Source organism: Schistocerca nitens, chromosome 9, assembly GCF_023898315.1.
Source record: "Schistocerca nitens isolate TAMUIC-IGC-003100 chromosome 9, iqSchNite1.1, whole genome shotgun sequence".
Taxonomy (NCBI): domain Eukaryota; kingdom Metazoa; phylum Arthropoda; class Insecta; order Orthoptera; family Acrididae; genus Schistocerca; species Schistocerca nitens.
The window spans coordinates 119610639-119633361 of NC_064622.1; the positions used below are offsets into that span (position 1 = coordinate 119610639).

A 22723-nucleotide genomic window follows, 5' to 3' on the forward strand; every position below is an offset into this window, starting at 1 on the left:
AACTGCTACACCATGAAGAAATGCAGATGATTAACGGGTATTCATTGTACAAATATATTATACTAGAACTGACATGTGATTACATTTACACGCAATTTGGGTGCATAGATCCTGAGAAAGCAGTACCTAGAACAACCACCTCTCGCCGTAATAACGGCCTTGATACGCCCGGGCATTGAGTCAAAGAGAGCATGGATGGCGTGTACAGGTACAGCTGCCCATGCAGCTTCAACACGATACCACAGTTCATCAAGAGTAGTGACTGGCGTTTTGTGACGAGCCAGTTGCTCGGCCACCATTGACCAGACGTTTTCAATTGGTGAGAGATCTGGAGAATGTGCTGGCCAGGGCAGTAGTCGAACATTTTCTGTATCCATAAAGGCCCGTACAGGACCTGCAACATGCGGTTGTGCCTTATCCCGCTGGAACGTAGGGTTTCGCAGGGATCGAATGAAGGGTAGAGCCAGGGGTGCTAACACATTTGAAATGTAGCGTCCACTGTTCAAAGTGCCGTCAATGCGAACAAGAGGTGACCGAGACGTGTAACAAATGGCACCCCATACCATCACGCCGGGTGATACGCCAGTATGGCGATGACGGATACACGCTTCCAATGTGCGTTCACCGCGATGTCGCCATACACGGATGTGACCATCATGATGCTGTAAACAGAACCTGGATTCATCCGAAAAAATGACGTTTTGCCATTCCTGCGCCCACGTTCGTCGTTGAGTACACCATCGCAGGCGCTCCTGTCTGTGATGCAGCGTCAAGGGTAACCGCAGCCATGGTCTCCGAGCTGATAGGCCATGCTGCTGCAAACGTCGTCGAACTTTTCGTGCAGATGGTTGTTGTCTTGCAAACGTCCCCATCTATTGACACAGGGATCGAGACGTGGCTGCACGATCCGTTACAGCCATACGGACATGATACCTGTCATCTCGACTGCTAGTGATACGAGGCCGTTGGGATCCAGCACGGCGTTCCGTATTATCCTCCTGAAGCAACTGATTCCGTATTCTGCTAACAGTCACTGGATCTCGACCAACGCGAGCAGCAGTGTCGCAATACGATAAACTGCAATCGCGATGGCTACAATCCGACCTGTATCAAAGTCGGAAACGTGATGGTACGCATTTCTCCTCCTTATACGAGGCATCACAACAACATTTCACCAGGAAACGCCGGTCAACTGCTTTTAGTGTATGAGAAAGCGGTTGGAAACTTTCCTCATGTCAGCACGTTGTAGGTGACGCCACCGGCGCCAACCTTGTGTGAATGCTCTGAAAAGCTAATCATTTGCATACCACAGCATCTTCTTCCTGTCGGTTAACTTTCACGACTGTAGCAAGTCATCTTCGTGGTGTAGGAATTTTTATGGCCAGTAGTGTAATACATCACATATATCCACAAAAAAATATTTTCTCTTGCTGTTTTCCAACACAAGATGAAGAACTACTCTGTGTATTATGAGTCCCTGCTTTTCATAATCAGTCCTCGAATACAGTCCAGCAAATACGTTTCAGTATCTCTGCATCACGTACTATAACTTAGGCGGCACTAGTTTCCGTTCAGAGTGTGCCGTGCAAACCGCCTCAACAACAAAACAAAAATCTCCAAATTCAATACGTATTTATTCCGTCAGATCTACAAAATAGCTACACATTGGAATTAGTTTCATACACACGATCTATTACGGCGGGTAAAGTACCATAGTTCCAGTAATATAAAACTAAGTTCATGCCGCCACCTCGGTGATCATTAAATTTGCGGAAACATGTTGGTCTTTCTTTCACGAGACCCTGGCCACCATTTCCCTAAGTGAAAATGTGATTACAGTATCTCTAACCTGTCAGTAGTTATTGTGGACGTGAAATCCAGCTCCAAAAAAAATTAAACATTACAGTAAATATTTTTCTGCAATCCTGCTGGCACATCTATAAATTACATATTACTATATTATGTATTGAACCTTTCACTTAACATCTCAGAAACTGCAGTTTCTCTCGCGAATAAACTCTTTGTTAGTGAGACACGTCATTTTTGTGTTGAATGTAGTGTGAAGGCTTCCGTCTGTCTTTCAGCCGACTTCAACATACGGCCAGTGCCACCTGACAGGAGGAGTTCTCTGTGTGAAGACGGATACGCCAGCGTGTGCTCCGTGTACAACGACCCTGTCAGATACACAATGGTGCCGGATCATCACCCCTCGGTAAGTTGACGTACGCTCTCTTATCTGTAGTCCTGTTAACTAGTGGGCAACGAACAGTGTGTGCAGCACAAATTCAACTATCATTCTAAACTTTTTCTGATATTTGATTATGATGGAAACAATCAAATGGATTGTGTTCCTTCAAGTTTATACATGGTGGATAATTATTATAGGTATAATCGAAAAAAGAGAGCAGAGGACAATGGACCAAGAAAATAATCCTATTTACTGTTGTTGAGTCGGCCAAATTTCCGCTATTGTCGTAACTGCAGGGGTACTTTTTATACATAGGCATTAACCTGTATTGTCACACTTACGATACGTTTGGTTTGAAAATGAACGTAGATGCCCGAAAGTAGTCGCCATCAGGAAGTAAAAAACATACTTCTTTATACAACTTATGACGGAGCTACGGCCATTTATTTCAATCCTAATAAAGGTAGTATCAGAAACCATTGGTTCCCCGGTACGACCTACGCACAAATGCAGTCATATCGATATTACGACACTGTTAATGTCTAAAGCTACGTTTATTTCGAAACATCGCAACTGAGGCGTGGATTAATAAGTGAGTGCTACAAGGAACTCATCAACGACTGACTGCTCCTAAACTGATTCATTGCTGTAGCCCTAATATCGTGGTAAACAATAGTTTTCAAAAAACAGATACCAGGGCTGTAGCGAAAGTAGTGCTAAAGTGGCCCCAACTCAATTTATTTAATATATTTATTCCTTACTTAGTCGAGCCCTAAGGCCGTCTTTTACATCTGACCATGAATAAGATATTAAAAAATTTATGTAAGAATCATAATAATAAAATTAGCGTTATTAAATAAGGTGGAAGGAGTATATAGAGAGTCTATACAGGGGCGATGTTCTTGAGGACAATATTATGGAAATGGAAGAGGAGGTAGATGAAGATGAAATGGGAGATATGATACTGCGTGGAGAGTTTGACAGAGCACTGACAGACCTAAGTCGAAACAAGGCCACAGGAGTAGACAACATTCCATTAGAACTACTGACAGCCTTGGGAGAGCCAGTCCTGACAAAACTCTACCATCTGGTGAGCAAGATGGACGAGACAGGCGAAATTCCCTCAGACTTCAAGAAGAATATAATAATTCCAATCCCAAAGAAAGCAGGTGTTGACAGATGTGAAAATTATCGAACTATCAGTTTAATAAATCACAGCTGCAAAATACTAACGCGAATTCTTTACAGACGAATGGATAAACTGGTAGAATCCGACCTCGGGGAAGATAAGTTTGGATTCCGTAGAAAAGTTGGAACACGTCAGGCAATACTGATCCTACGACTTATCTTAGAAGAAAGATTAAGGAAAGGCCAACCTACGTTTCTAGCGTTTGCAGACTTACAGAAAGCTTTTGACAATGTTGACTGGAATACTCTCTTTCAAATTCTGAAGGTGGCAGGGGTAAACTACAGGGAGCGAAAGGCTATTTATAATTTGTACAGAAAGCAGATGGCAGTTATATGAGTCGAGGGACATGAAAGGGAAGCAGCGGTTGGGAAGGGACTGAGACAGGGTTGTAGCCTCTCCCCGATGCTATTCAATCTGTATATTGAGCAAGCAGTAAAGGAAACAAAAGAAAAGTTCGGAGTAGGTATTAAAACCCATGGGCAAGAAATAAAAACTTTGAGGTTCGTCGATGACATTGTTATTCTGTCAGAGACAGCAAAGGACTTGGAAGAGCAGTTGACCGGAATGGACAGTGTCTTGAAAGAAGGGTACAAGATGAACATCAAGAAAAGCAAAACGAGGATAATGGAATGTAATCGAATTAAGTCGGGTGATGCTGAGGGAATTAGATTAGGAAATGAGACACTTAAAGTAGTAAAGGAGTTTTGCTATTTGGGGAGCAAAATAACTGATGATGGTCGAAGTAGAAAGGATATAAAATGTAGACTGGCAATGACAAGGAAAGCGTTTCTGAAGAAGAGAAATTTGTTAACATCGAGTATTGATTTAAGTGTCAGGAAGTCGTTTCTGAACGAAATTGTATGCAGTGTAGCCGTGTATGGAAGTGAAACGTGGACGATAAATAGTTTAGACAAGAGGAGAATAGAAGCTTTCGAAATGTGGTGCTACAGAAGAATGCTGAAGATTAGATGGGTAGATCACATTACTTATGAGGAGGTATTGAATGGAATTGGGGAGAAGAGGAGTTTGTGGCACAACTTGACTAGAAGATGGGATCGGTTGGTAGGACATGTTCTGAGGCATCTAGGGATCACCAATTTAGTACTGGAGGGCAGCATGGAGGGTAAAAAATCGTAGAGGGAGACCAAGAGATGAATACACTAAGCAGATTCAGAAGGGGGTAGGTTGCAGTAGGTACTGGGAGATGAAGAAGCTTGCACAGGATAGAGTAGTATGGAGAGCTGCATCAAACCATTCTCAGGACTGAAGACCACAACAACAACAACAATTATTAATTGGCAATAATAATAGTAACAGTTAATAATAATGATAAAATAATAGAGGAATTAAGAATTATATTAATTGGTTTTTCATAACGGACTCAATAATAATGCTGCAATTTAAAAATATCAGGTTGCAGAGTGTTTTTTATTAACTTGAGAACGACGCATTTCGGCCAGATAGGGCATCAGCAGGTTATGCGAAAATACAAGGGGACAACAATCAATCCTTGGTGGTACTATTCTGGACTACTATAAAAGCGAAATAAGCTTAAAAATCCGACCGAACAAAATTATACGGAGAAACGTAATGTAACTCACATTAAATGACCAGAAAGTGTCTGCTAAAAAGCATCCGTTAAGAAGGCCACATACCGGATAAAGCTTGCTAAAAGGCAACCCGTATGGAAAAATATTAAACATTAATGAAATAAAACCACCGGGATTAGGCATTAGTGGAAAACGAAGGAGAAGTCGAAAGTACGTATTACCTCATGGAGTATTAACGATCTTACTTACGCCTAGCAGCTGTGGAGGGCTTCAGGGTCTTCCAATGGAGCGCACGATCTACGATTGCCAATGAAGCTGTCCTTCCGAATGGATTACTGATGCGGAAGAGAGCAGTGGCTGCCATCTCAGAGACGTGGTTTCAGCCGGTTTCTGTTGTCTGCTTTCGAAGATACAAAATTTATCGCCGAGACAGAGAAGATAGTCGAAGAAGTGTCTTCATTAATAATGGACTGTATCGCACCCCATTACAGATATCCCACGAGACTATCGACAGCTTTCAAGCGATAGCTGCCAGATTCTCTGCTCCAATCAGTTGCCCAACCATCGTGACTCCTTGCAGTCCGCCAAGATCGTATATTCCCCTTGAAAAATGGTATGCACTGTTTTGGCAGCTGGAACTTCCATTCTTATTTTGCTGCTATTTTAACCCGCGCCATGGACTTTGGTTCTGTGTCTATAAAGATAGGCTAGGTGACAGGATCCTTGAGATTCTCGACGAGTTCAGTCTTATTTTCCTCAATGATAGATCCCCTACGTTACTTCCCTTACCTGGACAGAGAAGCTCAGCCGTCGATTTGATTCTGTGTTCGGCGTCTTTTTTTTTTTTTTTTAACTGTTTTATATGGACTACTCTTGCCTATCCTATGCTGTCTAACCACTACGATTTTCTTATATCAACTTTTAGTGCAACGCCTATCACAGCCTGTAGGTCATCTCCTAAATGGCAGGCAGATTTGTCACGGTATGACACGCTAATGGATGCCCAACTATCGTAATTTCCCCACCGTGGCGTTCCCGCAAGCAAGGAACATTTTCCAGAATGAGATTTTCACTCCGCTGAAGAGTGAAAATCTCATTCTGGAAACATCCCCCAGGCTGTGGCTAAGCCATGTCTCCGCAATATCCTTTCTTTCAGGAGTGCTAGTTCTGCAAGGTTCGCAGGAGAGCTTCTGTAAAGTTTGGAAGGTAGGAGACGAGATACTGCCAGAAGTAAAGCTGTGAGGACCGGGCGTGAGTCGTGCTTCGGTAGCTCAGTTGGTAGAGCACTTGCCCGCTAAAGGCAAAGGTCCCGAGTTCGAGTCTCGGTCGGGCGCACAGTTTTAATCTGCCAGGAAGTTTCAAGGAACATTTTGTTTAGGAATTATATCAATGTATGCAGCATCGCATTCTAGTCCACTGAAGAGAATGATGACTGGCCGATCCCCAGTTCCCTTGTGAGAACTGAAATTTTCGCGTGTGGTGGCGCATCGGAGACTGGCTTGCAGTCGCGTTAAACAGCATACCACGTGAGAGAACTACGCTGCCTACAAACAGATGGAAGCGTCCATTAAGCGCTCTCTCAAGGCCCGCAAGATAGGAACACTGGAAGTAGTTTTTCTAATAACTATCTGAGCACTCTCCTGTTTGACATATGTGGTCGATGGTGAACCCGCTCAAACGGAAATCGGTAGCTCCCAAGCGGATGCAGATCTGGAGTTTGCCGCCATTGTCAAACCTTCAACTGCCATACCAGAACCCATCGATCTCGTGGCGACAGGTGCTGCTGACGATATACGAGGTGTTTTATCCACACCATTCTCTCTCGACGAACTCCACAGGGCCCTGACGCCCTCATCAGATACATCGGCCGGCTGTGACCAGGTCCACTCCATGGTTCTCAGTTTATTTGACGATGCAGAATGTGTTCTTGTGAACATCTTTAATGACATCTGGAGGGATGGAAACGTTCTAGATGACTGAAGGTTTGAGATATTGGTACTCATACTGAAGCCTGGGAAAGACCCTGATCAAGCGACATCGTGTCGCCCGATTCCACTGCCATCCTGCTTGTATAAGATATTCGAACGTCTCAAGTTTCGCTTGGAATTGTGGTTGGAATATGAGAACTGGCTTCCGCAGACGCCAAAGGCCTCCGTAAGGGCAGAACTATTTGTGATAATATTATCTAGCTTGCGATGGACGCTGAAAACACGTTATTCACTAATGGCTATTTAATGGCCTTATTTCTTGACTTTTCGAGGGCGTACGATAATGTCCTGATACCAGATCTTATCAGCAAATTGCAACTACAGGATCTCCCGGTGGTGATTTTGCGGATTATATACAGTTTGCTTGGTTGCCATACCGTATATATTCACGATAAGGACAATGTATTGCATGGACCCCACCAATCGCCTCGCGGCCTAGCGCAAGGTGAGATACTGAGTCGCTTCAGCCCCACCGTCAAAGTACTTCAGTATGCGGACGACGTCTGTATATACGCTCACTCCTCGTGCTTTTGGGTGACACACCTGTGGCTTACCGAGGCATGTGAAATGTTGGCCGCATGGGAGTTCAAATATGAACTCAATTTTTCACCTGACAAATCAGTTGTGCGATATTCACGAGGGAACAGCGTAATAACTCCTCACCCGAACTTGATCTTGGCCTGTACACATTTCCTGTTCAGACACGCCCTAAGTTAGTTGGCGTCTACTTCGACAGCAAACTCACGTGGACGTGACATGTTGCGTACCTCATTGACTGTGAATATCTTGCACATGCTTGTCCGAGTATGGTGGGGAGCGGAACCAGTTATGCTCTTGACTTTGTATTAGGCTTTTATCCGTTCTGCCTTAGATTATGGTAGCATTGTCTACGGCACTGCAACAAAATCAACTCTGTGCAAGCTCGATTTAATCCATTATGGAGTGATTCGTCTTGTCCTCTGTGGAATGAAATCAATGCCCACCAATGCCCTGCTAACGGAAACATCCGTGATGCCGTTGTCTACAAGACGGCAGATGTCTGATATTTTTCTCCTCAGTTTATCTTCAATATCTAATTCTGCCTCTCTTAAGACGGTGGTTCGATTCTGGAGACTTAAACAGGCACCTCATGGTCGACAAATGACCAGAACTCCTTTATTAGTTCGCTGATACGAGAAATGACGCCGTCTGTTTCCACTCGTTCTACAGGACCCAAAAGTCCCCTATTTTCGTTTAGTCTGTTCTACATGCCAGCCCCAGTCTCCAAACTGAGACCAACATAACTAGCCACCTGGAGCATTTTCTCAACTTACAATGCCCACAGTACGCTCATATCTACACGGACGGTTCTAAAGCTGACGCCTACCAAATGTTTGCGCTTCTACCTGGATCTTGTACCTACAGCTGGCCGCTGTGGACGAGCAGCTCTAGGCGCTTCGGTCCGGAACCGCGCTGCTGCAACGGTCGCAGGTTCGAATCCTGCCTCGGGCATGGATGTGTGTGATGTCCTTAGGTTAAATGGTTCAAATGGCTCTGAGCACTATGGGACTTAACAGCTATGGTCATCAGTCCCCTAGAACTTAGAACTACTTAAACCTATCTAACCTAAGGACATCACACAACACCCAGTCATCACGAGGCAGAGAAAATCCCTGACCCCACCGGGAATCGAACCCGGGACCACGTGCTCGGGAAGCGAGAACGTTACCGCGAGACCACGAGCTGCGGACCTCCTTGGGTTAGTTAGGTTTAAGTAGTTCTAAGTCTAGGGGACTGATGACCTCAGATGTTAAGTCCCATAGTTCTTAGAGCCATTTGAACCATTTTTTCTTCTACCTACACGGCGGTGCTCTTGGCCATCAGGAAAGTTTTTCACTATGTTATCCGGAAATTCAAGTCCGTCCTGATATCCTCATACTTACGGACTCTCAAACGTGCGCTGCAGAAATAGCAACAGCCCGCGTTTGATAAACAGACCAATAGGTATGTCGTGGACCCTTGGCGGCCACAAGAGACGCGCAGACCTTGGGCATTGCCGTTCAATTACTCTGGATTAAAGGACATCATGGCATTGTTCATAATGAAATTGTTGATCGCCTTGCCAAGAGGAGTTCCCAGAAGGTCAGTTACGCTCAACGCCGATCCCTTATACGGTTCTCACATCGACAATACAAAAGGCTGCTAATCAGGCTTGTAACTGTCTGTCAGCACTCTAAGGGCGGCCACCTGTCGGCCATACAACTGAGCATCTCTTCTCGACCATGCTTTGCCTCGGTGCAGCTTCTTAGACGTCACGTCACTTCTATCATTCGCATGAGGCTGCGACACGAGTGTTACCCCGTGCGCCTATATTGGTTGAAGACTATCACGGCTGGACACTGTAATAAGGTCGCAACAGCACTTGCGGATCTTAACCACAACATATTGGCATATTCCAAGTACACGACTACACAATCAGACTTGTGTAAGAAATTATTTGCGAGAGGTTATCCTTTCGCCACCAGTGTTCTTGTTTTACTCCACCGTTTTGATAAGTAAAAGTACAAGTACCTCGCACACTATTTGAATACCACCAGCATCCAAATTTAATTTATGAGTCTAATTTATGAGGCCTTCATTTTCACATGGCATCAGCCTGGTTCGTAATCGGGTGCCTAATTTTCTGTTTTACTTTGCGTAGATTAAATTTTCATTATTGCGTTCTTGTGCATTTTATGTCACTGTTTTGCTGGCACATACATTTGGTTGAATTGTGTTTGCCATTTGGAGCTTTCCTTTTATTTTAAGTACGTCTGTCAGTATGCTACATGTCTCACATTGTTGTATGATGTTATTGGCAGTTTCGTTCTTCAGCTATTTACCTTTTGCTATAAGAGCATATTCTTATTTGCCATAATGTTGCTGTATAGTGCTGTTTGTAATGGTGCTCTAATGTCATTGTCATCGCTGCCCCGGCTATCAGGTGTATCTGTAATTGCGCTTGTATTTTGCTTTAAGAGAGTGTGTGTATGCTGACTTCGTAATTTTGTTCCATTCTGATCTTTTGCGATTATGTTTCTTTGGAACTTTATGACCGTTGTTAGCTGTATGACCCTCGTAACCCAAACCCATAATAAAGAAATAAAAAAATCCCTCATGGTGGCGCCGACAGTGATAACAGCGCAGAACAGGACCTCGCACGCAAACCGTAAACAATTTCCTATTTATAATCAATTTATTAGTTATTAGCTTTTTATTACCAGGGCCTCGATGGCTTCTATGTGTATGCAGTTGTATTTTATCTTTTCGGCATTGTTATCTTTTAGCCACAGATTCGTAGTCTAATCTTTATTTTATCGCTCTACAAATTCTATTATTCTGTTATTCTATTAATAAATTTTGAGAATAAGGGTTTTAGATATCTGTATGCATAGCTTTTGATCTGCCATGTCCTGCATTGTATGTACTCCCATATAAAACTTCCTGGCAGATTAAAACTGTGTGCCCGCCCGAGCCTCGAACTCGGGACCTTTGCCTTTCGCGGGCAAGTGCTCTACCAACTTTTTTTTTTGCCTTTTGCGGGCAAGTGCTCTACCATCTTTTTTTTTTTTTTTTGACGCCACTTTTTTTTAACGCCCAGGCGTTTTCGTTTTTCTTATATGTGCTCTACTAAGTTGTTTGTTTTTTTAAAGAAAACAAAAACCTCTTGGGTATGAAAATAAAAGACGACATTCTTCATAAAATAACACAATATCCTTTGAAAACGTAAAACATAAAAGGTAGCTATATTTCCGCAACGGTCTTCTTGTGTATTTTTTTTATTTATTTTTTTTAACATAAATGAGTATACAGTCTCACCATCAGCAGCATTTTTTTTTTTTTGGTAGCACAAGAGAAAGAAAACAAATAGGCTGCAGATAGAAAGCTATGTGTGAAAAGGATAAACATGTGTAAGGAGAAAAACAAATTTAGAAGAGGAGAAGAAAAGAGAAGTGAAATAAAATAGAAATACTTTCCGCGCCATGCTCCACTTTGGCGCGCCAGCAGAACAAAATGCATTCTATCATTGACCATTGAAGGGGAACGTGGGATCGTCCAGTCTTGGCTGGCACGGTTCGTTGAGATTCCAGCTTTGTGGCGGGTTGGTGAAAATGCTCTGTAAATAGTTCGCGAAAGTGGCCCGATAGTGTCGGTGTCGGCGAAGGGTGTGCTGATGTACTTGGAGGCGTGTCCAAAAGTCGGCCGGATCGACGATGTCGTCCCGGAAGAGGTAGTTGACAGCCATGCCACTGATCCATGTGATGGCGTGCCACTTAGCCGATGGAAAGTAGGTCGTGTCGGGATATATCATCATTGTGGGAGAAACGTGATGTGGTGGTACTCGGAGGTAGAAAGCCACAATCTTCTGTACGAGGGTCCAGACAGCTGCTGCTGGCCCACACTCAAAACGATGTAAATCCGTATCTTCGACATTGCACTTGAGGCACAGGGGTGAGTCCACCAGTGCGATGCGATGCAGTTTCTGTCTTGTAGTATACTTGCCGTTGACGAGAAGATACCACATAGAGGTGGTATCAGTGGTGTGATATGGTTGGTGGATCGTTTTCCAAACTGTAGGCCATGAAACCTGGGGGTGACGTGTTTCGACGGGGTTGCGGGGTGGAGACTTTCGGAGAAGGCGGTAGATGTCGCGGGTGGTCGTCTTCCTGGTCCTGGGGAGATCGGTGCATATGTAGCTGTACTCCAAAAAGAAACGGCCGATATGTGACATCGGAGGTGGGATGTGTGCCAAAGACGTCGGTGGTCGTCGCGAAACAGGTGCGAGCTCGGTGGTCAACATTCCAGTAAAACTAGCATTTTGGCTTTTCCATAACCGGAGCATAGTATTGGTGTAAAGTGCCGTAGTCCTGGCTCTCACATTAACCAGATCGAGGCCACCATCCCGCTTCGGTAAGGTGAGAGCTTCATACTGGACTTTGAAGATGTGTCCAGAACAAATGAAATAACCGAATGCCGCCTGTAACCTGGCCGCCATTGTCGCAGTGATGGGCAGAATCTGCGCTATATGGGGTATCCGAGCTGCCAGATGGGTATTGACGAAGGTGACTCTCTGGCACATATTCAGCGGGCGTAGTATGTGGTTTTGTATGTTGGCCCGGATGCGTTGCAGCAGCGCCCGAAAATTGATCCCGAGGTGCGGCGAATGTCTCGCGTGTACACCAATCCGAGACAACGAAGGGTGTCCACCAGTTGAAATGGAACTACGCTGTCCGCGGGAAGGCCGCGGCCGATCTTCATGGCGCATGATTTTGCCACGTTCATAGCGCTCCCTGCCCCTGCACTGTAACGGGTAATCCACTGCATCGCAGCTTGTACGTCAGCCGCTGAACGTACGACGAGGGCCAAGTCGTCCGCGTAAGCTCGGCAGCGGAACATATGATCCCGGTGTGGAATACCTGTCAAACGTCGCCGTAATCCGCAAATGAGTGGTTCCATCGCAATGGCATAAAGCACCGTCGACAAAGGGCAACCCTGCCGTACTGAACGTTCAATCCGTATAGGTTCTGTAAGTCTGCCGTTGACGAGAAGTCTGGACGTTGCTCCACGAAGGAGCCGCATAATCACTTGCGTGAACGTCGGGGGAATTGCCATTCGGTCCATCACTGCGTTGAGGAATGCATGATTGACGCGGTCAAACGCTTGTTTGAAGTCGATGTAGATTAAAGCGCCTGGCAGTCGCGAGTGTGTTGCCACAGCGATCACATCTCGATACTCACTGAGGGCTGTCTGTATATTACGATCGCCACCTAAGGATGTTTGTTCGGGGGAAGCAATGTCCCATAAGACACGTTTGAGTCGCACTGCTAGAAGGCGTGTGAAAATCTTGAAGTCCGAATTGAGTAACGTGATCGGCCGATAACTGTCGAGTCGTGTTCCTCCTGCGGGTTTCGGGACTGGTACAAGTAAGCCTTCCATGAACATTGGTGGCGGGTTCGCCGCGCCGGACAAAAGTTCCCAGTACATGTCCCTCCATCGTGGCATCATCAAATCTTGGAAGGTTCTGTAAAATTCGAGAGGTAAACCATCCGGGCCGGGAGATCGATTCAGAGACCCCTTGGCCACAGCGCCTTGGACGTCGTCGGTGGTCACTTCAGCAGTCAGGAGGGTTGCAGCTGCTGCGTTAAGAGTACCAAGTGTCTCCTGGGCAACCTCAGCAATGGCCTCTGCACCGGCAGGTACTTCTTGATAGAAAAGTCTATAGTGCGTTGTGAACGCACCCGCAATGGTAGCTTGCGAAGTCAGCCGTCGTCCATCAGGTAAGTCTAAAGTTGTCATTAAAGCCTGTCGGCGTCGACGAACGTTTTGAACAATATGATGCATAGAAGGTTCTTCACCGTTAATCCTGTCTTGGCTGCGGGCTCGGACAATGGCTCCCTCTAGACGGCTTCTGGTCAAGGATAAAATCTTTGCCTTGATGCGTTGAGCTTCTTTGAGGCGATCCGGGGATGGAGGATGATCCATGAGTTCACGTAGAGCGCTATAGTAGAAATCAGTTGTATGGTGATTCCACCTGGCTTTGGCTCTGCCATAGTGTGTCAATGTGCGTCGGATGGCCGGTTTGGCGCACAGCAACCACCACTGCAGTGTGGTCTCATAACGCATAATGCGTTGAACACAGGTGTGCCACGTGTCGGAGACCTGTTGTCGACATTCAGGGTCCTGCAGCAGCGCGACATTGAGTTTCCAAGGTCCTGCACTGCGCCATATAGATTGTCGACGTAGGTTCATGGTACAGATGTAGATGTCGTGATCCGAAAAGGCAGACGGCCAACGTTCCGCGTCGAGGAGAACTGATTTCAGAGCGTCAGAGATGTATATTCTATCGAGTCGGCTGGCGGAGTGACTCGTGATGTGTGTATACCCCGGGCGGTCGCCGTGGACCACTCGCCAAGTATCGAGGAGACGAAGGCGGCGGACGAGGAAGCGAAGTTCCGGACATGTGGTGAAATGGGGGTATTGGTCTGTGCGCTCGAGAACACAGTTGAAATCTCCACCTACGATGAGATGATCGTATCGACCGAGGAATAAAGGCGTGATATCTTCTGCGTAGAACTGGGAGCGATCCCTCCGTTTGTCAGTGCCCGATGGGGCGTAGAGATTGATGATTTTGAGTCCTTCAACTGTTATGGCCACCCCTCGCGCTGTTGGGAGGTATGCGACATCGGAAACTGCAATTCCTTCTCGGAGGAGGATGGCTGCGCCTGTGTGTTCCATAGCTGCAGGGGCGGCGTACGTCTCATATCCATAACACCCAGTCCAAGTCGCTGTCCTCAGTGCTTGTAATAGGGCGATGTCGATGTCCGCTGCTCTTAGCGTGTCACGGAGCAGTTGAAGTTTAGCGTGGGAGCCGATATTATTAGTATTGATAGTAGCTATTCGGTACGCCTGATGGGAGATCCGTGGTGCCGATAGGTGCGTAGCTGGTGAAGATTGTCGTGGTGGATGCTGGAAGTCCATAGAAGTCGCAGGAGTCGCCGCAGAAACTTCCTCCATTTTAGTTTTGGTCTAACGGAGAAACAGATCTCATTTCCGCATCAGAAGGAGGTGGGAAATCCGTGTCATCCGCCCATGAAAGGTGTCCGACAGGTTTGACATCGGCGAGAGGTGGCAGCTCTGGCCGAGTCGGCTCAATGGCGTCGGTGACAACAGGCGTGCTATGTTCCATGTCTTCTGGGCGCAGGGCTTGCGCACGATCTCTGTTGGACGGTTCACCGTCTTGTGGATGACGCGTCTCCGTGGCAGAGGAGAAAGTGTTATCGTGTTCTCCGTCGGAGTGATGTGGCATCTCTTCGTCCTGCGGAGGGGGCTCAGTGGTCGAGTCTGATGTCTTGCGGCGTTTTTTTCGTCGTTTGGGCGACTTCTGCTTTCGGCAATGAGTTTCGGTGTCGGAGGAAGGAAGAGATTCACGTCGTTCCGGTACAAAATCCGCGGGTGATATGATGCGGTCTTCATTCTCCAGAACACTCTCATTGGTATCCTTGTGATCTTCTAGCGTGGGTGTGTCCGGCTGTTGGACATGTTCACGGGCGACATCGCCGGTGTCAAGGTGCTGGGACGCCTCCGGGTGTATCGGACCAGAGAGACGCTCATGAACGGCGCCTTGTGAAGGCTGGACGTGCAGTGTCGCCGCATAGGTGACTGGAAGGGTGGTCGTGGTTCTGTCGGTGTTCGTATCGTCGGGCCTTAGTTGTGTGATGCGGCGTTGCAGGCATTCATTACGGACGTGGCCTTCTTTGCCACAACCGGAACATGTTCGAGGTTGTCCGTCGTAAATGACCACCGCACGGCAGCCGCCGATAGAAATGTACGAGGGAACGTGCCGTTTGAGATCGATTCGGACTTGTCTCACACCATTAAGCACCGGATACGTCGTAAACTGTGCCCAAGTCTCGGCTACATGGCTCTGGACTTTTCCGAACGGGCTTAGCGCCGCGATGACTTCATCTTCATTCACCTCGAAAGGCAGTTCGAATACACGGATCGTCCGAAGGCCAAGTCCTGCATGGTCGACATCCACAGGCCCGACGTTTCCGTCGGAGTGCCGAAATTTTAGTCCGTGTCGCGTCCTTTGAATGATCTCGTTGCAGGCAGCGTCGGAAGTCATCTTAACATAAACGACGCTGCTAATGATCGATAGGTGTATGCCGATGAGTTCGTCACGCGGGATCTTCACGTCTTCGCGTAGGAAGCGTTCGACGGCCAGTGCTTTGGGTCGTGCGTATTCGTTTGAGAAGGTGAACTTAAGAGTGTTCTTCCTGTAAGAGTTGGCCATTACAGCTTGTTCGACTGAGAAGCGCTTTGACGAGGAAGTAAACAAAACACTCCGCGCGCGCAGCGGCGTGGACGGCCGAGCGCGGTGCGCACTGCTGCCCTGCCGAACGCAGACTGCCGACCAACTGAGCTACCGAAGCACGAGTCACGCCCGGTACTCACAGCTTTACTTCTGCCAGTATCTCGTCTCCTACTCCCATATAATCTATTGTGTTCTAGTTATTTCTTAATTTATTCGTTGCTATTTGAATTTTACTCCGTTATCAGACTATAAACCCGGCGGCAGCGCCGCATGGTGACTGTCCTTACTAATAGGCCAATATTTCCCATGAGTTGCTATCTTCCACATGTATGCTCTGTGTGAACATGGACGGGCCTCTGGGGACGTGTGGTGTACGGCCGCGTTTACAGTTCGCGCTCGAGCTCTTTTTCTGTGCTGCTAAGCCTTTCGTCACCTCCATGAGGTAATACGCTCTTTCTGTTTCTTTTTCCCTCTCCTAGTGCCTGATCCCGGTGATTTTATTTCATTTATTTTTTATATTTTTCCATATAGGTTGCCTCGTAGAATATTTTGTGCGATGTCATGCCTCCTTGACGGATGCGTTTTGGCAGACAGTTTTTGATCTTTTAACGCATGTTACGTTACGTTTCGTCGGCTTTAGAAACTTATTTTGCACTGTATTGTAATGTCATCGTCCCCTTGTATTTTCAGATATGCTAATGACGACCTATCCTGGCGAAACGCGTCGTTCTCAAGTTAATAAAGAACATTCTGCAACCTACGACTATTTTTAAGTAGTAGTAATAGAAGAGTGCTGTACAAGCACGCCAAGATGGAGTGGAATAATTTTCAATAATAATGATTTGCATCATTAACAGAAAGTAATAATCGGCTATAACAATGATAATAATAATAAGAGCGCTAGTAAACGTATTAATATAATGGAGACATTAAGAATGCTGTTGATTAGTTTAGCACTTTTGGAGCCTTGTTAGGTACTAGAAAAAGTGGAAGGGATAATGAAACGGGAGAGGACTGAAACGAGGAAAGAATAGAATTTCAAACGATTACTCTGTAGACAAGGGAAGGGAAAAGTGATGGGGGAAGGAAAGTTGATGAGAGTGAAATGCAAGAAGAGTAGATTTTGTGGTAGAAGATGGGCCATTAGTTGTCTTCTGAAGTTTGGAAGGAATTTGATTTCTCCAATATTTTGAAGAAGACTGCTCCAAAGTTCAGTTTATGATGCTGCAAATGATTTAGAGAAAACGGCGGCGCTGTGTAGTGGTATAAAGAGAATTTAACTTCGTAGAGAAGAATTAGTTCTGCTGTGTTTTTCGGACTGTGTCGTAGCAGTTGAAGGTAAATAGGAAGAAGTGCAATGTTTCAGAGGACAATACAGCAAACACAGGCCATGATGATCTCCACGCTTAATTTATTAGTAGGCAGGAGTGATATGGTCGAAATAGCGTTCGTCACAAAATATCGAACACAAGCATTCATCGCCAGTTCCAGTCGACGTGAGCTCTCTTTCGAAAGTCACTGTAGAACGAGATCATCATAATCAACGATGGGCAGTACCAGTGACTCTACGACTTTCTTTTTAAGCTCGAGAGAAAATACTCTTTTATATTTCTGTAGTGTATGAAGTGATGCTGTGCACCTTGCATACTGCAGTTGTGTGTTCATTCCACTGTAGGTGATGGTCCAGAATTAATTCCAGACTTGTTTGGTGACAATACTAAGTAAATTTCTGAAGATGGCTTTGTAAGCCGAAAACCGGTTAACACTATAAAAGTAATACTGTGGAACAAAAGCAAACTGGTGCTTTTCATTTATTAATTCCAGATACTTTGCAGAAGACGAAAAGGTGATTTCTGTGCTATTTAGGGTTAAGGGTGGAAAAGAATCTCTGACTGACAAGGGAACCTCCCCATCGCACCCCCCTCACATTTAGTTATAAGATGGCACAGTGGATAGGCCTTGAAAAACTGAACACAGATCAATCGAGAAAACAGGAAGAAATTGTATGGAACTATGAAAAAATAAGCAAAATATACGAACTGAATAGCCCATGCGCAAGATAGGCAACATCAAGGATAGTGTGAACTCAGGAGCGCCGTGGTCCCGTGGGTAGCGTGAGGAGCTGCGAAACGAAAGGTCCCGGGTTCAAGTCTACTCTCGAGTGAAAATTCTACTTTCTTTATTTTCGCAAAGTTATGAGCTGTCCGTTCGTTCATTGACGTCTCTGTTCACTGTAATAAGTCTAGTGTCTGTGTTTTGCGACCGCACCGCAGTACTGTGCGATTAGTAGACGAAAGGACGTGCCTCTCCAATGGGAACCGAAAACATTTGATCGCAAGGTCATAGGTCAACCGATTCCTCCACAGGAAAACACGTCTGATATATTCTATACGACACTGGTGACGGCATGTGCGTCACACGACAGGAATATGTTGTCGACCCACCTTACTTATACACTTCGCGAATGGGTAAAAAGATTCTTCTACCTTGCCCGATTTAGGTTTTCTTGTGGATGTGATAGTCACTCCCAAAAAAGTGATGAAAACATAAGAGTTTGTCATGTAAACCGAAAATAAAAAATAAAACTTTTCACTCGAGGGAAGGCTTGAACCAAGGACCTTTCGCTCCGCAGCTGCTCACGCAAACCACGGGACCACGGCGCTGCTCTGTTCACATTTGCCTAGATATTGCATATCTTGCGCATGGACTACTCGGTTTCTATATTTTGCTTATTTTTTCATAGTTCCACATAACTTCTTCCTGTTTTCTCGATCGATCTGTGTTCAGTTTTTCAAGGCCTATCCACTGTGCCAACTTATAACTAAATCTAAGGGGGGTGCGATGGGGAGGTTCCCTTGTGAGGAGTAACGAGTCTTTTGTAAGCGAATAACACTGCTTGCGTTTTAGGTGCGCTAACTTTCAAATAATTTCTGCAACCAGTCTGATAAAGCAAGTAAGTCAGCATTTACGTTCTTGTAACTAAAGCTCGACAGCGTATAAATGCTTCTGTCCGGGCCGCCACTATATTCGCCGTTCGCCGTCCGTGGTCACCCGCGGCGATGCAGAACAGTGATTCTTCAACACAGTGCGACGCCATCATAAGCAGTTCATGCTTCCCGGCCGCGACACCATTCCAAACTCGACAGGTTATATTGTGGTGTTAACGCCAGCCTACAATTGGGGCGGTGATTCTCGAGTCCGGCTGCTGCCAGTCTCCGTCCAACAATGCGAGAGTACACAGAATGTCGTAAAGTGTCCATTACTTGTTCGCGAATGGCAGGCGCGGATGTGAAAAGGCTACTATGGGCTTGGTGCAGAATACGGCGATCCTCCCCTGTAATGGTTAGACGTGGTAAACCAGAACGTTGAAGATGAGTATGCGTGCCCTCACTTTCTCATGCAGTTCAGCATCAGCGCACTGTCACTCCCGAATTCCCCAAAAACTGAGTATTGTGAGATTCGACCAAGACACCAAATTGAGACCCTCAAAGAGGTCCCTTTCAAACTCTGTCAGGTGCTTATAACGCAGTCTCACAAGGAGACGGCACGACCGTGGGGTCCGAGATTTTTCCGAAATTTTGTGTGGTGAAAGAGGACCCCTGACACCTCACGTGGTTAAAATATTAGGACGCACTACTCGGAAAAGCCCGAGAAAAATCGATCCAAAGTTTCTTAGGTGCCTTATGAGTATAAACCGTTAGTCCATTGCCGAGCCGCCGTCTGGCCTACATGGTTGGCGGTCGGACCCTTGCGCCAGAGGTCTCGGGTTCGATTCCTCCTCCGGCACTATTATTTCTTCTGTTGCTTGCAAAATTGCAGCGCATTGTTACAGGAGAATCGTGAAATTATTTCCCGGGAAAACTGTATAAAAATTCATTCTATAATTCACCATCAGTTATCGTCATCAATATTCCGAGACATGATTCAATATGCCTGGTTTGCCTCAAAATTATCAGAAACTCAAAACATTTTCGTAAATGTTAATGGGGCATATTTTTGTACAGATTTATTGCAAATGCCCTGTGATTGTAAAACATCCGCTTTTATATGTTGCGCAAGATGTCGCAAAAATAATTTCTTTGCTTGTTTTTACGATAAGTACCACTGCGGTTCTTGTTTATAATTGTTATATGTATAAAAATTGAATGTTTCCCAATCGAATTTGTTATTCTGATTAAAAACCCAATGATTCTCGTTATATACTTTACAATGAAAAATGGAAAACTCACCGCCATGAATTGTGTTGTTGGACAAAAAGAAAATAATTTTTATTCAATAACGTAACTAATTTGTTAAAGATAATGTAGGTCTGGGAAACTTTCTGAATAATTGGTGGAATAACAAAAGAAAATGAAACAGAAGAAAAAAAAGGTGCCAGAGGAGGAATAGAACCCGAGACCTCTGGCGTAAGAATCCGAGCCCTAAACATCTAGGCCAGAGGGCGGCTCGGCAATGGACTAACATTTTATACTCCGGGTAGTGCGTCCTAATATTTTAACCACGTGAGGTGTTAGGGGTCCTTCCACAACACAAAATTTCGGACAAATCCCCGACCCCACGCTCGTGCCGTCTCCTTGTCAGACGAGTAAACGGCACCATCGTGGCCTTCAATGATCACTCAACATCGCCCGCCGTTTACGGCACCCATATACCCTACCAGGCCTGACAGCAGCACTAAACACGAACTGAATTAATGCACTCCAGTGGACGTTCAACCAGTCACAAAGAACTGTGTCTTCTGGGTGCCTCAAATGCCTTGTTAGGCAGTTTATTTATTATTCTGTAATAAAATCTCTCATTTTGATCGTATGTGTCGAATTGTTTGTAACCTACTTAAAGCCAAATACGACATATAAATATATGTTTCTCTGCAGTTTCCAGGTTTCCTAGCGGCCTGTGAGTCAGTCACGGCTTTCGGAAATGGCGGCGAACACAAGTACAGCCAGTGTCACCCACAGCACAAGAGGCATCACTGCCACAGGCATTCCTTCTACCACAGGTCGCAGCGCTGTTGCAGGCATAACCCGCAAGGTAGGGCCGACTCAAGTATTTGGATGTCTAATCGTACCTGTAAGAAGTCAATACTAAGTATACGTTGTAAGTGTTTTGTATTAATTGGATAATCATCAAATACGGAGCCCTCCGCTTGTCAGTGGAGGGCTGTTATGCTTTAGAGCAGGGGTCTCCAAACTACGGCCCGCGGGCCGAAACCGGCCCGCGAAGGCCGGCAAACCGTCCCGCATTAGCTGGCCGGTCATCCCCGGTATCCGGCCGCCAAATATTTGAAGTGGTAGCTATACTGGCAACAATTGAGTTGCGAGGCCTATCGCGACGAATATACCGCGACATTGTCGGAGCTCTATCTTTACAAAGCGGAAGGTCACGGTTAAACTTGTGGCTATCCACAATAAACAGACAGACCATTCTCCATGCGATAGTAAGAAAAAAGAACGGTTAACAGACTAGTTGGGCGAAAACATTTTAAGTAAAAAAAATTCTTTGCATTTTATTCTACTCACGAGTCTGGTGCAAGTCTTTCAAATGGACGCCACTTCGGCGACTAGCCTTAGTAATCAGTCATTATGGAAGATGCTTCCTAAGCGAGGTTTCACTTCCTTTTTTATTACGTTGTGAAATACACACAGAATGTGCAGTGACATACTTTTTTGTCGGTGAAATTCGCCAGAATAAAATACGCCAGAATTTCGGTCAGGTACGTCCACCAATCAAAATTATGTAATTAAATAAAAATCGTAGTTCGTTTCAGTGCTAGCTATTCACACAACCTTAGATTTTTGCGATTTCATCTTTCCTTTAGCCTTACATTACGGTGATCATGGACTGCTAGGGTGCTTTAATCCCACTAGGTAGATCTTGGCCCTTATGACTTCGTGGAGGAGTCAATGTGGCCCGCGGACTAAAAAGTTCGGAGACCCATGCTTTAGAGGGAAGCTAAATAGACGTGTTCTCTCAATTTGAAATCAATGTTAATTTTCAATGATGGGGTTCATACAAGATAGAGAACTTTTTTCCTTCACGGAAATACTGACAACTCCACACATCCTGAAACTACACACAAACCTCTGAGGAGAAAAACATGTTACAAGATCACGAAACTGTGATAGATATATTGTTTATGTTAGAACTGATTCCTCGTTATAAAGCACATCGTCATTAAATTTGTAAATTTTACTGTTTCTCAGGAAAGCAAGCAATTTAGTGAAAATTAGAATCTAATCATAGTGTTCCAGTATTATTTAAATTGATCATAATTGCACGCGGCTTTGTCAGATTGTGCATGTCTTCGAGTAAACCGACAGTGCAATCACTAAGATATCTGTGCTGTTCAATTCGAAGAATAACCAGCAGGCTTTTAATTAGTGAAACGCCGGCATAGTCTTCGTTAACCATTGGCCAAAAATTTTTATTTGTATCGAATCTATGCCTTGAAAAACTCTGTAGTTTATCTGGCTATGTTTCCATTTGAGTTTTTACTATCAAGTTGTATTTATCCCGATAATGTATATTCGAACCATTGAAGTGCATTTGAGTAGAATGTGTGTATTTAGAGACTTCCACACTAGTATCTACATCTGCATCAAAATCTGTACCATACAAGTACAGGCACACTACTTACAATAGCAACCAACTGAGTACCGGTACATGAAGCAGTAGCCTTTGCAGTCAATCGATTTACTATTTGATCACTTAAGCGAAACTCTCACGTTGGGATATTATTGAAAAAGGAGATGACTTTTTCAACATTTTGGCACACACACACACACACACACACACACATCCCACGTTGGAATATTATTGAAAAAGGAGATGACTTTTTCAACATTTTGGCACACACACACACACACACACACACACACACACACACACACACGCTCGCAGGTACACTTTCGGCAGGTATGCCACCTAGTGATGTCACAAGTTCAACATTTGCCATCCACTTTTGAGATGGTTTCC

The 22723-nt window shown here is 45.2% G+C and overlaps 1 protein-coding gene across 1 annotated transcript in view; it reads left to right on the forward strand.

Annotated features, from left to right (window-relative positions):
• The window catches only part of LOC126204047 (roundabout homolog 2-like), a 318078-nt gene that overhangs the window by 274399 nt on the left and 20956 nt on the right, over positions 1-22723 (forward strand). The window contains exons 18-19 of the mRNA XM_049938471.1: positions 2085-2212; positions 20623-20779. Coding sequence (XP_049794428.1) covers positions 2085-2212; positions 20623-20779 — 285 coding nt within the window. The remainder of the gene's footprint in view (positions 1-2084; positions 2213-20622; positions 20780-22723) is intronic.